This window comes from Terrapene carolina, unplaced genomic scaffold, assembly GCF_002925995.2.
Source record: "Terrapene carolina triunguis isolate 2854851 unplaced genomic scaffold, T_m_triunguis-2.0 Scaffold17, whole genome shotgun sequence".
NCBI lineage: Eukaryota > Metazoa > Chordata > Testudines > Emydidae > Terrapene > Terrapene triunguis.
Window position 1 is genome coordinate 3,281,476 of NW_020664368.1, and position 17,219 is coordinate 3,298,694.

Sequence of the window (17,219 nt, forward strand, 5' to 3'; positions counted from 1 at the left end):
AACATTCTGTTCACTTCTTTTGACTGCTGCTGCACATTGCGCAGAGGTTTTTAGAGAATTATCCACAATGACTCCAAGATCTCTCTACTGTATGATAACAGCTAATTTAAATCCCACCATCTTGTATGTATAGTTGGGATATATTTTCCAATGTACATTATTATGAAATTATCAATATTGAATTTCATCTGCCATTTTGTTGCCCAGACACCCAGTTTTGTGAGATCCCTTTGCAGCTCTTCACAGTCTATTTTGGACTTAATTATCTTGAGTAATTTTATATCATCTGCAAATTTTGCCACCTCACTGATTACCCCTTTTTCCAGATCATTTATGAAAATGTTGAACAGCACTGGTCCCACTACAGACCCCTGGGGAACACCACTATTTACCTCTCTCCATTCTGAAAACTGACCATTTATTCCTACCCATTGTTTCCTATCTTTTAACCAGTTACTGATCCATGAGAGGACTTTCCCTCTTATCCCATAACTGCTTACTTTACTTAAGAGCCTTTGGTGAGGGACCTTGTCAAAGGCTTCCTGAAAGTCCAAGTATCCACTGGATCACCCTTGCGCACATGCTTGTTGACCTCCTCAAAGAATTCTAATAGATTGGTGAGGCATGACTTCCCTTTACAAAAGTCCTGTTGACTCTTCCCGAACAGATCATGTTCATCTATGTGCCTAGTAATTCTGTTCTTTCCTATAGTTACAACTAGTTTTCTTGGTACTGAAGTTAGGCTTACCGGCCTGTAATTGCCACTGGATCACCTCTGGAGCCCTTTTTTAAAAATGGTGTCACATTAGCTATCCTCCAGTCATCTATTACAGAAGCAGATTTAAATGATCCCTTCTTAAACTAACTTTTCATGAGGGGACACATCATATTATTCATTTGCTGGCTTTTAAATTAATTTTAAAGTAAAATGCCTAAAAGTAGGACTTTCCAGAAATGTTAATTCACAAAACATCTTTGCTTATTTAAACGTTGTCGCTCTTTTTTTCTTTCTGAAGAAAGAAAACAATAAAAAATAACTTAAGAGGTTCTGAAATCTCTGGTTGAACCAATGTATATGGACAATTCCTATTTCTCAGTTGTAAAATATTATGCATATGTCAACAAATAGCTCTGTTGATTCAAATCATATTATTTGATTATTCCCTCCTTTGCTAATGTGCTTACATTTCCCTTGTCACCACCCCTCACTATCTGAGCTTTTCTGGCAACGCAAAGAAAAAAGTGACCTCTTTGAGGTTCCCGGAGAAGATTATTGTTCGGCTGCTAAAGACAGTTTTGAAATAGATGCTCCTGGGATATTTGCAATCTAAAATACACTAATCATTTGGTTTCTAAGAAGATACAGCATACTCTCTGGTAAAAAGTGTTTGTGGCTCTTTTCAATATGGAATTCCGAAGTGGTTTATGAATTTTTGTCTTAAATGCAATTAATTCATTCAATACTGGTTTTAATTTACCATTTTAGTCAATCCTCTGAATTTCAAACGATTCCCATGTAAAACACCCATTAATTAGCCTCTCTGCCTTTGCAGTGATTAACAGATACATATACCTTTATTATAGTATATGACATTTACTGATGAACTCAAGGTGCAGCCCCAGGGAAACACCCTCCTTTTTTCCCCCTCCATCCCACCATAAGAGTTTGTTGTTAATTGCATGGGTAAATAGTTGGAACCTTCAGCACTATTTATTCCTTCCACATGACTTTTCCTTATTTCAAAGATTTCAAACCATCTCTTTGGGAATTGGGCTCTTTGTCGATAGAAAAATTAGCTGTCTGCAGACTGAAAAGCTCTACACTAATCACTGTGCAACATCCCTGTGTTACACCTGACAGTATTATTAGGACAAAATAGAATTCTCTCAGTCTTCTCTGTGCTGCAACCATTAAAAAGCCAGCCATTACACCAGTACTATCCTGTTTTATTTTTTGAGGACAAAGATGCTCTGGACTTTTATAAAGCCCACATGCTTGCTGATCATTTACTTACAATTAGTTACATACATACAGGCTCCCTGCCTGTCTGCCCTTGTGGGGGGTTTTCTGAGAAAGGGCTGTTAGCTCTGTCATTTGTTTCAAATCAAGATGCAGATGTTACCAAAAAAGATGTTTCTATGCTGAGAATTTAAAATGTGTGATAATTGGGTTTACCATGTGCAGGCATAGAAACCTAGGGCTTATGAGAGCTGGAGCTTTTTATTTTTTAGCCAACTTGATAGCACCTTTATACAGCCATTTTACATGCAGTATTAATTGTTGCCATTACTGAAATATACCTGCCTGGGTAGGACTGGTAATAATTTGACAAGGGGAACTCATCTTCTCTGTTGTTTTTTTCCCAATGGTATATTTGACATATTCAGTTATTTAAAATATTTTAACACAAAGAACTCCATTCCCTTCAATTTGAGCCCTTCTAACTCTTGAGTCTTGTGCTGATTCTGTACTAATATTCATGGGTTATTTATATGTATTTTTAAAATAAAAGAATATAAAATTTAAAATAGTTGTTTAGAAATAGAATCAGTTCATGGAAGTCAATACTGAAAGGATCATTTTGGGTTTTAGGAGCTCCGGAATGCTCACAGTGAACAGCTCATGGGGATCCGCCGTGAAGAGGAGATGGAAATGTCTGATGATGACAGCGGTGACAATCCCAGTAAAAAGCTGAGAGTAGATGAATCAGGTAAAGTTGAAACTCTTCACAATATCCTGTAAGATGTTGAACTGTTTGTTTCAAAACGTAGATGGGTGATGTTACCTCCAGTGATAGAAAATAGTTATATAACATAGAACATCTACTTTTAATTTAATTATCCTTACATTTTGTCTTTGTATGACTCTCACTTGGATCTGGAGTGCTCTGTCACCTTCCAAGAAACATACTCGTCAGAATGCTCCAGTTCTTTCCATAGTTGCTTCCATTTTGGGTCTTTCAACAAGGTTCTTCTCATCTCCCAAAACTGTATTTCATTCCAGAATAGTAATAATGTCATATTTAAATAAAAGCAGCTGAAATTGTGTCTCATTCAATATTCTTTGAACCTCACCTTTTCTTTCTAGCAAATACATTTACACATACATTATCTGAGTTTTCCATGGAATTAACTCTTAAAGACACACATTTCAAAGTGTGGCACTAGATATACATTAATTGACACTCTTGTCTATCATGAAAGGAAGAGCAAGTACACTTGATATATTTCAGCTATCCAGTATAAACAATTCAGGAGGTGGACATTGGGCTGACTCAGTGACTTATGAGTAACTGGTATGCACTATGGAAGGGAATACCTTGGTTTGAATCCTTCCCTTGGTTTCTTGACCTTCATGTCAGCAATGGGTTAGAGAGTTGTGAGGGGCTGACAAGGGTTGAGCCGCGTGTTACTCAGCATCGAAAAGGAAAGCCTTGCAGAAGATCTAGATGAAGCTCAATTGAGCCCTGCCAGACAGATGAGGTATATGGGCAAAGATGGGGCAAGTTATATGCACAAACTCAAGACATTAACAATGACATACATTTGACCTAAACATCTGCACACAGGTTCCAGATTCTATGACCTGACCCCATTTCTCCCACCATGGATGGTGTCCTATGTCTGTGCATGTGTACACGTATGTGTGCTTACAGATATGCAAGAGAAAAGTGTTTACCACACAGGTGCCAGTGGCTATGTGAGGTTAAAGATCTCCAGAAATAAAGACTGAAAAGTAGGATACCATTGTGGAAAGAAACTTTCACTATGAACAGGAAAAGGGCACTTCTCCTACAGGAAAAAATGGTCTTCAGAAAGATAGATAGAAATAATAAACGCTCCTTGGGGCAGCTTTAATTTCTGCTTAAGATAATTGTATGGGATTGAATTTTCCAGTATTCATTAGTAGAGTGATTGGAGCTGACACAGTGGCTCTATGGGCATAGGATTGCTGGCAATAACAGATTCATATGAACACATAATCATTTGCCTTGGCATGTCCAGTCTTATGGAGATAAATAATTATAATTAACAATAACAAAAAAAGGTGAGCAATGCCAACTCACTGGACTCAAGAAAAATAATTATGCTATGAACAGTCATACTTAATATTTCATTGTGTTTTAACAAATAAATGCTTAGGTTGAGGTGCAGTTCAGTAACCATGCATCATATTAACCAGTAGAAAATATGTGTTTTTTTTCCTGTAGTGAAAATATGTATTTTTCAGTAAGTTTGGTTTGGTTTGTTTGTTTGTTTGTTTGTTTGTTTGTTTTTGGACAAAAATCAGAGATTTCTGTGATTTTTCCTTCCCCTGCTATTTTAGTTGATTTGAATTGGTCTCTTATTATTGTCTTGGATGGATAATTCACATTCATAATATCATTAACAGTTTTGCTAATACATCACATACAAAGTGCAAATTCAATAGTATAAATCAAATACAATGGTCATCCAAAGCCATCACTAGTGTAGCTCTCTTGACTTCAGCAGAGTTACACCAGGGTTGAATTTGTCCCAGTATGTAGTTGATCCAGCCTGTTCCCTATGAAGATTCACCCAATAACAAAACTAGATTTTACCATTTTCTTTTCCCAACATTAGACTTTCAAAAAAATGTTTTGATTCTCCTCTCACTTATGCTGGTGTCAACTAAGAGTAACTATTCAAAACCAACGAACTTAAACATAGACGTAGAATATCAGGGTTGGAAGGGACCTCAGGAGGTCATCTAGTCCAACCCCCTGCTCAAAGCAGGACCAATCCCCAATTACACTTACTCTAGTGTAAAACTTGTCTGAGAGGAGAATCGGACCCTGCTTGTTGACTGTTCACCTTTTTCTATTGGTCAGGATCCTCACCCTCCTTTACTGTCGATGCAGGGGTTTTTTTGTTTGTCTTTGTTTTTTGTTTTTTTTGCTTGAGTAAGTCATTCCTGACCCAACTTTTTTCTTCTCTTATCTATTTACATGGTCTATTCTACAGAGAGAATATTTTTTAAAAAAATCTTTATACTGTAAAGGAACACCTTTGTTCAGTAAGCAAACGTTGACATGTTCCTCACTGTTAAATCCTTGTCTATCTACAGAATAGTAAAAGTATATAATTTTCATAAAGGGTAGGACAGTTCAAGAATGACCAAAAGATGAATGATTCAATCTCTATTCAATTTAAGAGCACTGTATTCAAATAAACCTTTAAGAAAACTAATTACAGACTAGGGGTTCTAGTCAGCCCTTATATAAAAAAGCATGCCTCCCAGTGAATTCAGGTGCTGGAATTTTTTCCTAAATGTTCTCACTACTACAGTTACAATTTCAGCAATCCTCTGAAACCATTTCATCTGCTTAATCAAGTACTATCATTCTCCTTGTGCAAAAATAACTTGGCATCCACGAGCATTTAGATACTATGGTGAAGAGTGCCGCGTACGTCCCTAACATCTAGATTAGTTAGACTGAAAAAGCTATATTGGTGGGATCTTTACTGTCAATACTTAAGTCTATTGAGATGAAGAGGGGTGAATTCCAGCCCCATCATTTCCATTCATTATTTAACAGATGTTAAGAATAGGGTGGTGCAAGAGTCCTCATCTGTCAGGCGTAGTCTGAAGTCTGATCAAGTTTAAGTTTCTAAGTGGCACTATGCTAATGCCAGGCTCTTGGACACTGTGGATTTTGTGCACTGTGGAGCAGATGGTGAAACATCTGGCAGCGAGGTGTTTGCTTTGGGAACCAGGGTCAGGTCTTCAGGCCAGCCGTGAATTTGTTGCAGATTACAAATTGCACTAATCACTGCGTGTTTTGGTGGATTCAGGTTTGTTTCTTAAGGATATACAGTGCCGCTTAATAGCACCTCATTACAAAGGACATTGTTGCATTTTAGACTCAAATTTACTTCTTTTACCCACAAGACTATTGATTTTCTCACTGTTCATTTCCCTAATTTATTGATGTCAGAAATTCTGTATCTTAAAACCGTGGCCACACTGTGCATCAGTGGCAAAGCCAGGCTTATAACTCAGGACCTCCTGACTCCCAGCCATGTGCTCATTCCTCCAGATAGGGTGACCAGACAGCAAGTGTGAAAAATCGGGACGGGGGTGGGGGGTAATAGGAGCCTATATAAGAAAAAGACCCAAAAATCGGGACTGTCCCTATAAAATCGGGACATCTGGTCACCCTACCTCCAGACCATGCTGAAATGCAGAGTCACAGCATTCTGAGTAAACACAACCTAACTCATAGCAATGTTGTACAGCGACATCACATTTTCAGGGCTTGAGGCATTAAGACCCTACTCACATGAGCGCGAGGTGTACAGGTTACATCCCCTATACCTCCAGGGACAGGGCAAACTGCAGTACTGTTGTACACCAGCAGAGAGGAGTTTTTAAACTGCTGCTGAGGCTCCATCAGAAACTTGCCACTGGAGCCTACCCAGGAGATGTGTTGAACTAGCACAGATAGCTTGGCTTTGTCTCATTCCTAGCCAGCTATGCCCACTCTGTGGGGCTGCCTGATGTCTTCAGGCTCCATGGCAGAGTTAAGAGTCTTGGTCACCTTGTTGTATTCCCCATCCCTCTCAGATTGGACCCACAACCTGGGACTGATGGTGAACTCCAAGAGACACCACCCAGTGAATCTGACCCACAGTTTGCAGACATTTCTTTAGAGCCCTGTTTTCCACAAGTCAGGCTTTAGATGTAACCACTGCCTTATTTGCATTGTGGATTTTGGAGCTTGAAGGGAAAATAGAAGTGTGCTGAGGTAAAACTGAGAGATTGCTAAAAAACTGGCAACTGACTTCATTAATACAGTTGAAAGTCAAGGTGCAGTTATTGAAGCATAAGTTCAGAAAAATGGTACCCTGCACAGGAGGCTAGAGAATAGAGGGAAATTTTTAGAACAATTAGAGTTTATGGATGATTGGTCTCCTGCCTGCTGGCATTGGGAGCAGGGACTCAAAAGTAAAAGGCTCAGAAGTAATTTTAAGAATTATTGAAGTGAAGCTGCATCCTGCAGAGATAACAAAAAAGTTTGCTGTATCCCTAGGAGATATCAATAATTTCCCTTTAAGGGAAACAGGTGCTATGCTGTTCCTAAGACAACAGTTCCTGATGATGTGCTATTAATTCTACTGAATGCAACTCCAATGAGGGAGAGAGTTTAGTAGGCAGCCATAAGATCAAAAAGACACTTAGCTGCAAAAGGTCACTGGATGGATGGTCCTGTGTAGGGTGACCAGGTGTCCGGTTTTCTACCGGAACGCCCGGTTGAAAAGAGACCGTGGCGGCTCCGGTCAGCACCACCAATTGGACTGTTAAACGTCTGGTTGGCAGTTCTGCGGCGCTAAGGCAGGCTAGTCCCTACCTGTCCTGGGGCACCGCACTGTGCCCTCGAAGTGGCCAGCAGGTCCGGCTCCTAGGTGGGGGGCCATGGGGCTCTGCGCATTGCCCCCACCCCGAGCACTGGCTCTGCACTCCCATTGGCCAGTTCCCAGCCAATGGGAGCTGGGGGCGGTGCCTGCGGGTGAGAGCAGCATGCATGGAGTCTCCTGCCCCCACTCCCCACCTATTAGCACCAGACCTGCTGGCCACTTCCAGCACACGCACAATGCAGTGTCAGGACAGGCAGGCAGCCTGCCTTAGCCTCCCCTGCTGCGCCATTGACCGGGAGCTGCACGAGGTAAGCCCGTGGCCCAACCCCCTGCCCCAGCCCTCAGCCCTCCCAAACCTGGGAGCCCCCTCCTGAACCCCAAAGCCATCATCCCTGGCCCCACCCCAGAGCCAACACCCCCAGCCCAGAGCCCTCACGCCCCCCCCACCTCAACCCCCTTCCCCAGCCCTGACCCCCCCCTCAAACCTGGAGCCACCTCCCGCACCCCAAACCCCTCATCCCCTCCCGCACACTAAGCCCCTGCCCCAGCCCGGTGGGGTAGAGCAAGTCACCAAGGGAGGGGGAATGTAGTGAGCAGAGGCGGGGCCTCAGGGAAGGGGTGGGGTTAGGGTGTTCAGTTTTGTGCAATTAGAAAGTTGGCAACTGTAGTCCTGTGGTTAAGACCTGTACTCAGAAAATCTGGGTGATATTCCAGCTCGGCCACAAAATACCTGTGTGACCTTGGACAAATCACTTTTCTCTCTGTGACTCAGTGCCCCATCTGTAAAATGGGGATAATAGTGCTTCCTTTTGTCTACCTGTTGTCTGTCTTGCCATTTAGATTGTAAACTGTTTGATGTAAGGACTGTCTCTGACTATATATATGTACAGTAGGGACCTTGGGCCTCTAGGAACTACTGCAATAAAAGTAATAAAAAGTTGTCTCTCCCTTGTGTATGCATGACATATACTTGTACATGTAGGACAGGCAGTTTCATGCACAACAGCAAATTAAGCCACTGTAAATTGTGTATGTAATTATGTGGTTGGGGTACATCGTTTATGCACATAATGTAGATACAACTTTCCAAAGTCAGTGCAGTTTGGGCCTTTAGGATGGGATTTTCAAAAACACCTATGTGACTTAGTCAGTGTTTGGAAATCACACCCTATGCAAATAATACTACACACAGGCTTCTCCATAAATCTCACAAATTGCAGGCCTGATCACCACTTGGATGAGAAATCTTCAAGGAAAGCCCCCAAAAATGCAGAAGTGACCTGGCTGATGTTGATTCATCGTGCCACAATCTTCTTGCCATGATTCAATCTTCTCTTGCCATTTCTCAGGCCTTGTCTGTATCCACAGTTGCACAAGTTTAACAAAAAGCATATAGTCTAATCAAAACAGCTTTCTCTTGAGGGGAAAAAGTCTGGACACAATTTCCACTAGAGACTTTGTGCTCCAGGGTACCATCAGAGAGGATCACCAGAGAGCAAGACAAGATATTCACTACCTCCACCAGGTAATAAGTCTGTACATGTATTCTTCCCAGCATACCAGTTGGGAGCTGAGCTCAGGCAGGCCAAAACCTGGGCTTTCTAACAGGATTTTGTACACTGATATATATTGCATTTTTCCACAGCATTTACAAAAACAAGCCCTGACTCAGGAAGGTCTCTAAGCACACATCTAACTTCAAGCATGTGAGAAGTCCCATTAACTTCAACAGAACTGTTCCCATGCTTAGAGTTAGGCCTGCATATGTATCTTGCTGAATCAGGGCCAGAGGATACTGCCAAACTTGCCTGGTTGGTTTTTTTATAAAACATAACAAATGTCCCGTTTCATGTATCAGGTATGCTCCTCTGCAACATTAACATATCCTCAGCCCAGGAAAAGAGCCACGTTCTGCTATAGTACAACACATCAGTGAAGGGGTTAAAAGCGATACTTTTGTTTTTAAAAGTAAATTTAACTTTCAAAAATATTTACCTAATAAGGATTTGGAGAAAATGACCAGTTAACTGAAATCTGCAGTGTAAAGTCTGTGGTGCTTTGATGCCTTTCGACTGCCAGAAATGCTATTATCTAGATTACATTTTATTATGTTTTCTGGGTATTTCATACTGATAAGGTTTGATGCAGGATCATTACATATGAGAATAGATTTAATCCTGTTTTTTAGGAAGCTTTAAGAACACTGAGGGATTATTTATGTAATAAGATGCAAAGTTGCTATGGAAAATGCTATAGCAACCTAACATCTTCGCAAAACCAAGCAGCCACTTATGACAGCAATCTAAATTTACATTTATTTTAGTGTCATTTTATTGACAACCTTAGCGTCTAATTTTGACAGCATGTTAAAATAAGTTTTGAGATTGTGCTGGAGCAAAATTAACAGCACATTGCTGGAATGAAAAGAGTTCATATAATTTCCTGAGCCAATATTAGAATATTTCACTTTTTGCAAAATTGTATTCAAAAATAGTAGAAAAGAGATATTTGTGGGTGTCCCAAATAAACTAAAATCATTTATGTCTTTTCATGCATTCTCTTTTAAGGTTTTTCTGTTAATTTATTAGTAAAGCTATACTTGGTGCAAGTTAAAAGTAACAAGAGAATATTTTTACAAGAGTAAATGTCAAATTAAAATGTTTTTATTTGCTTTATATCTTCATGAAAATATTTTCTAAAAAGAAATGGTTTTGTTCTCAGAATTTATTTCAAATGCTATACCTTTTACTGCAACTTTCACAGCTCAGGATACAAGCCATAATTTTTCATTCGGTTTAATATAGCAGGGCAACACATCTGAATATATAGAGTTAGTCTGGTACTGAAATGCTCTATTTAAACAACAGGAGCTCACCTTCTGAAAACACAAAATAAGAAGTAGATGTAGCTTTGTTGGAGGTGGAAAGAGACAGAATGAGCCGTGTCCTGCTCTCATTGCAGTTAATAACAAAACTCCCATTCTCTTCAATAGGAGCAGAAGCAGGCTGTGTGTATTGATTTTTTTCCCATACCCCTCCATTAAGAATCTTGAAGGGCAACCGTAATGTTGTTGAAGTGGGATGTTGGCAGCAAAATCAATAAAAGACAGTAGTGGAACATATGCTGTTTTCAGCTTCCTCCCAACCTGATATAGCCTTTATTAGCATCATTTTCCCAATTACACTCCACCCTCTGTGGAAAATGATCTTTGTTAGACCACTTTGTCCAATATAAAGCTTTTGTGCCTCGGCTCCTAATTGCATTTACACTTTACTAGAATAAGACCTATTTCTAACACTGAAAATGTTGGGCTTTGGCCATGAATTGCATATGCCACAAATCACAGGCATCTTTGGTGTCTTCAGGAGTAGCTCCATTTGACTTTCAGTTTTCTAGTTATTGTGTTACTATTTTGTTAAAGATCCTTTTAATTTTTTTAATTTAAACTAAGCTCTAGGACTTTGGTTTTCTTCTTTATTATTCTGCACTGCATGCTTTATTGAGCTTGGGAATCCTTTCTAACTCAAGATCTGCAGCTGTCAGAGATCCTTACAACTACTTCTCAAGGTGGAGATTTGGAAGCCAGCTGACAGAAGTTCAAATCTGCAATATATACAGCTCTCACCCATGAAACCCCTGGTAATCTGTAGCATAGCACAGAAAGTAAATGAAATTGTTTTCAGCCTTAATGCACAGATTTTAAACTCATAGCTACAGACCGGGAAAGGGCACTGTTGGATCATGAGACATGCAAGGCTGACTGAGATGTCCAAAGTGTATAAAGGCTTATCTCTTCAAAGACTGCAGATTCCACCTCCCCATACAATCATCTGGCTTGCAGTTTGAGAAATGCTAGAATTCCAAGAGTTAAGAATCTAGCAAGCATGGCTAGCATTCAGAACTGGGTAACATTTGAAATTCCCAAAGCTACCAAGACTTAGTGATGTTGTTTGTTTTGATGAATGAACTTCAGATATTTTGGATTCTGAGGTGTTTCAAGATTACCTGTTCTTTGGTGTTGGCTTGAAGACTATCCAAAGGAAAATCCATGTCTACTAAAGTCTCACGTACATTTCAAATCATATCTGGAAACTATACATTGAAGTATTTGGTTTTTAAAGCCAAATAGCAAAGGGGTAAAATGCTGCTTCAAGTTGAGTGACTGTTTTTTAAATTACAGTTGCATAGTGAAGAGGAGGAGGAGAAAGACTGTGTTGGAAGTCAAATCACAACTTCAGGAACTGGACATACTGTTTTATTCTTCTGCCCCACTAGTTTTTACATATGGTTCAAAGAACTCTATTCCTATGGTATTTTTCTTATTCCTAAAGAGATTAAGATTTTCCTCTGTTAAAAGAAAGGTATTGTTGGAAGCTTTGACAACACACATTCTGGAGGTTCAGATTAGGGCTTTGAACCACTGTAAAATTCTTCCTTTTTCATGGAAGAATAGCTGATTATTTTTTAATTTATTTATTTAGAGTTCCATAAGTTAGGTGTATTGCAATTTTTAAGTCATATAAGCGGGCGGCGGTTTCTAACATGTTTTTGCAGTGACTTGTATACCCTTCTGTGATTTTTGAATTGCTTTTAGAGTTGCCAAGTGTCCATCTTAAACAATGGCGTGGGAAGATCTCCATGTTTGCAGGTCTCTGTCAGTTGCTACTTCAGCTTAGCTGTTTCTGAATTGGCCTTTTTCTATGTTCCATATATGGCTGCTTTGGCCTCTTGGATTTTTCTGAGCTCCAGAGAGGTGAACTTCTTAATAGATGAGGGGGAGTGTGGTAAATGGTGTTAAATGCTCTATCCTGTTATATTATCCGCCAGTCATTGTTCTCATCACATTTTATTCAGTGGTTTCAAGATACTATATGCTGTGTTAATGCTTGATCCTGCTGGTTTCTGAGCATTGCTGAAAGAAGCATGGAGGACCAAAGAGCTAGCACTCAGCTTTTGCTCAACATCTGTATGACCAGTGATGCTTCTGCAATGTGGAGAGATGTGCATGGTGCTCAGCAGAGTCAGCAAATCTCTGTACCCACGCTGAACAGAGAGTGAGGAAGAGAGAAAGAGGGCATGCTGGGGTGGAGGTGGATGTAGTAAGGGTAAAGGCATGTAAGTGTAATCCAGGAATACAAGTTATGTGCATGGTGAACATTGTTAGGAGTTTCAGTTATTCCAACTGCCTGCCAGGAGTGGTTCACTCAAGTGCACTGAGGGGCTGCACTTAAGGAAAAAAACTGAGAGTGGGAAAGCCAGGAGGGCCAGACAGCTGACTGGAGAGTTTCAGAACATTCCTCTGAAATGGTCTGTCTTGTAGCCAGCTTCTCCGTGTTAGTGATTATAATGAGTACAATAGTTTTGCTGAGTCATCAACCTGCAGCCCCCACTCTCTTCTCTTAGTTCATCTTGTTGGATCACTTGTAACTAAGCACCATATTCAACAAACCTACTAGTGGCTCACAACTCGCTGCTCTCTCACAACTCTCAGAACTACAGGACTGAGTTCTTGGGAGGGACTATTCAGTATTTTGTATTGTCTTTTTGGGCTTGGGAGGATAATGGTAGGCTTTATGTACTGGAATTTCTTGGATCTCTGTATTAATATATGGAGTTCAGTACAATATTTTTTCCTCTTTTTGGATCTAGTGAATTTAGAAGGGCCCAATTTTCATACCTGAATGCGTATATTTCAGCATCAAAATCTGGATTTGCATGTTGTACTATTTTAAGTAAATTGGTTAATAAAACTAAACACGGGAGAGGTTAAATATCATGCAGGTGAGAGGTAGAAGGCACTTGACTGCAGTTCCTGAACTTTCCCTGACTTCGGTGTATTGAAGGGAGTACCGGTGAGAGTATGTGGAATGAGAAGACTACAATGAGTATGTGCAGAAAGGCTGAGAAGATCTGGGTTTCCAGCAGCAGCCAAGCAGGAAAACTTGTAGAAGTCTTGTTCTGATGTTAACTCTTCTTGGCTTCTCACTTTTTGAAAGGCTCGCTAAGGTCTCCAGTCTCTCTGGGGCTCCACTCTCTACAAGTTTGTAGCCACTTTTTATTTCTCAATAGTTTGCAAAATATGACTTTTCAGATACCCTTAAACTTCGAAGGGGAGTGGTTGTCTTTGTTTATAGGCTCTCAAAGAGCAGAAAATGGGAATGGAATTGAGTGCCGGAGTGTGTGGGGCAAGGGGGAGGGCTTTGCTTGCAGCTGCAAGCTTTTCCCTGGACAGCTTCCCTGGAATGACTTTTTCAATTTACCAACAAAAACTCTAGAACTACTTTGTGAGCATGACAATCATCCCTGGGCTGAACAATTCAAGCAACTGAAAGATGCATTTGAGCAACTGTTCAAAATATTTCAAAGGGACAAAAAATATTCTGTTTTTTTGTAGACCAATTTTCACCTGAACCCAAACTAGAATGGACAAATTTCAATTTCATTAATTGACTTAAATACCACTCCAGTCAAATTCAAGGTAATGAAGTAAGCTTGGTGAATGAATATAAATGCCTGCTATTTGAGACATACCAGAATTTTGCAAGAAGGCTGTTTGTGCTCGCCTTTATGTGAACAGACCTTTTCTACTATGAATCAGTAAAACACACCAATCACCCAATAGACTCAAACCAAACCTGCATTCTCTAATGCATATGGCCAGATAAAGATGGATATCGTGAAGTTGATTTCAGAGCAGCAATGACAGTCTTCCTGTATTTACTCCTTCTCCTGCAGCTCCCAAGCCACATGTTGTCTTTCAACAGATCTGAACTTGCCCCCAGTTCATGTCCAAGGAATAGGATCTGGTTCTTTTTATTTTGTAAAACAAAGTGTACATAAGGATATTTCTTTAACTCCGATTAAAATTAGGAGCAGTATTTAAGCTCCTGAGAAGTTTCCAATGGCAGCCCTTACTACTGCAGAATGTTTGAACATACCAGATTATATTGTTGGTATGTCTTACCAATTATTACCCCTCTACATTTATTTAAGATATAGCTATATATTTTGAGATGGGGCAAGAGATCTCAAGGGCTGTACAATGCTCACTAGTGTGGTCAGGAACGCTTGTTTTACATCTGTTTCAAGAGGCAGCACCTCCGATGACAAAGTACCACTAACACCATATAGGCACATTGGTTCAATACTAACTCAGGAAAGAGTGTGGTCTACTGAGTCACCAGTGCCACTGAACAGATTCCAGTAACAGAAGCTTGTCTTACAGTGAATTCACTTCTTCCTTTCTCAGACCAAAGAGCTTCCTATTCATTTTCAGTATTAGAGGAATACAGTAATTTTTTTCAAAACATTGAATATAGGCAGAAGTCTGCTTCATCACTGGCATCTTTAATTCAAGCAAGGTCATCTCATAAACTTGTCTAAATAGCTCTATTTCTCAATTAGAAAAGAGGCAGAACTGTTTAAGGGTATTTAGTGTTTGATTAATAGCACTTCACTGGTGCTTTAAGCACTTGCAGAGGTTTTTCAAGCAGCTACTTTTAAGAATAAAACATTACCATCTGAAAAGTTAACCTTATCAGAAACTGAAAACAAATCATTCCAAGCAGCGGGGCGGGGGGGACTCTTTTTCACTATTTTTTTCAGAAATGATATAAGTTACAGGGTATAAGGGCTCCAAAGAGATGTGGCAAGTAGTTTAGGCCCCAAATTTGACTTAGTTTTAAATTGTTATGATCAGATGGTGAGTGCCCTCCAAATTCTAAAGGTACGTTTTAAAAATTCAATGTAATATTGCTGCAAAAAAACAAGACAATCATTATTTATGGGATATGGGGGAATGGGAAGAATCTTCACTGAAAAGGATACAGCTGAGGGGAGAAGAAAGAAACACCTGGAAATATGGGGAGTTGGGATTTACAAATGAACAAAGGGATAGGACCAGTGGATCAAGAGCTGAAGGAGGCAGGCAGGGAGGAACAGAGAAGGGGCAATAGAGTGGAGAAGAAAAGGAGGGGCAGAAAGCAAAGGCCAAATGATGAAACAGTGTGGGAGGAGGAAGGAGAAAGTGAATAGGAAAAAGGGGAGAAAAGTAAGAGGGTCAAAATTAGAAAAGGAGATGACAATGGGGGGAAAAAAAGATGCAAGGGGGAAGGGAAGGAGAGAGTAGACATGTTGCTTAGGGTCCCTGATAAAACTCCTCTAAATGATAAAACATTTTGAAGAGTGAAATAACACAGGACAGCAAAGAGTACAGATAGTCTAAATTACAAAGAAACAGTGGTTCAAAGAGATTGTATGAATAAATTAAAGCATTCAGTTATCAGTGCATTAACACAAGGAGAGAAAAGCTTAGAGGCAACAATACAATCAATATGTTCTAGGTGTCAGGAAAGGACAGAGATGGTTAGAAGCAATGAGAAGAGCAGTTCTGAACTGATGGATCCTAAAAAAAAGAATAAGAGCTTATGGAGTTGTTTGAGGATAGGGTGATGTGATCACACTTCTTTATAAGGGTGATGAAGGCAGATGAAAACACTGCACACACAAAGATGGGACTCAGAGGCAAAAAGGAAGGAAATGCAATAGTCTAAACAAGAGTAGCTGGAATGAGGATTGAGTGGTGTTGCAGCCAGTTGTATGTACATACAATGTGGTGGAGGTGGTGACTTGCAGACACAGGAGATAAGGGAGGCATAGGAAAGCAAAAATCAGTGTTGACACCGAGGTTATGGAAGGTAAAGCAAAAAAGGAGATCTGAGTCGAGAGACATATTTTGGAGAAGGAATTGTTTGAGGATGCGTCTTTGTCCGAATGAAGCACTTCCACCTTTGAGATAACTGGATGAAGGAGGTTAAGACGAAGCCATAGTTTACCTGATCAAGACAGGCTGAGAGAATGAATGAGCAAAGAAAGGTTAATAAAGGTGGTGGACAGGTGAGTGTTATCAAGATAAGTGTGTAGGAAAAACAAAAAATAAACAACTGAGGAGAGGTGGGAATAAAAACAGAGAGGAATAAAAACTATCCTGCAAGCCCAAGTTAAGTACAGTAGTTGTGACTCACTTGATCTACAGTAGAAATGCTGGGTAAAAAGAGAAGCAAAAAGGAAGGATGTCAAATTCCTTTTGGAACTAAAGAACTTCTGGGTAGTAATGACTATTGCCAAGTCTAGGGGAGAAACCCTGGTATTATCAATTCCTCCCAGCCTCCCATTATATGTGAAATTTAAAATCTGCAGCACATACATTCAGTTCTTCCCTTGGTTTTCTCTCAGTTTGTCTCAGTATTGCCAACCCCAAATCTTCAAAGATCACATCTGAGCCCCCAAAATATAATGAAATTGGCTTAAAAATCATGATTACAAAAAAAAAAGAGGTATTTTTATTTGCCTTCTGGCATTTGAGCCTTTAGTACTTGAGTCACATTTAGTACTTGGGTCACTGCAGCCTTGGGGGTCTTGAAACATAAAGCTGAGATTCTCACATAATCACTTGCCTCCAGGAGCTGGAGCTTTAAATAAAACAGCAAATATCATGAGACTTATGATAAAATCCCAAGAGTTGGCAACACTGATTCTCATTTCATTCTGAATCTACTGCAGTGCCAGTGTTTGCCAACAGCTTCTTGCCAAGGTTTTGTTATTAGACCCGATTGGACCATAAGTGACCTCCAACCTTTTCTGCCCCCTACTCCTCTACACCCTCCCTGTCTTTGCAAATAACCACATCCAGTTTTGAAATATTTCAGTAACTGATTCCTCATTCAAAAAAATAGTCCTAAATAAATTACTGAAATTACTGGTACATCACAGTTGTAGTAAGGCAAGAAAAAGACAGAACAATGTTATTTAGAGTCTACTAAGCAGCTGTAGAAAAAATT

At 39.9% G+C, this 17,219-nt stretch overlaps 1 protein-coding gene across 3 annotated transcripts in view; it reads left to right on the forward strand.

Annotated features, from left to right (window-relative positions):
- Positions 1-17,219, forward strand: part of LOC112103180 (ecto-NOX disulfide-thiol exchanger 1) — a 490,675-nt gene that overhangs the window by 399,666 nt on the left and 73,790 nt on the right. Inside the window, exon 11 of one of the 3 annotated variants that reach the window (XM_026650367.2) lies at positions 2,594-2,711. The exons of the other annotated variants lie outside the window; for them this stretch is intronic. Within the exon in view, the coding sequence (XP_026506152.1) occupies positions 2,594-2,711 (118 nt within the window). The remainder of the gene's footprint in view (positions 1-2,593; positions 2,712-17,219) is intronic. 3 annotated transcript variants of the gene reach the window in all.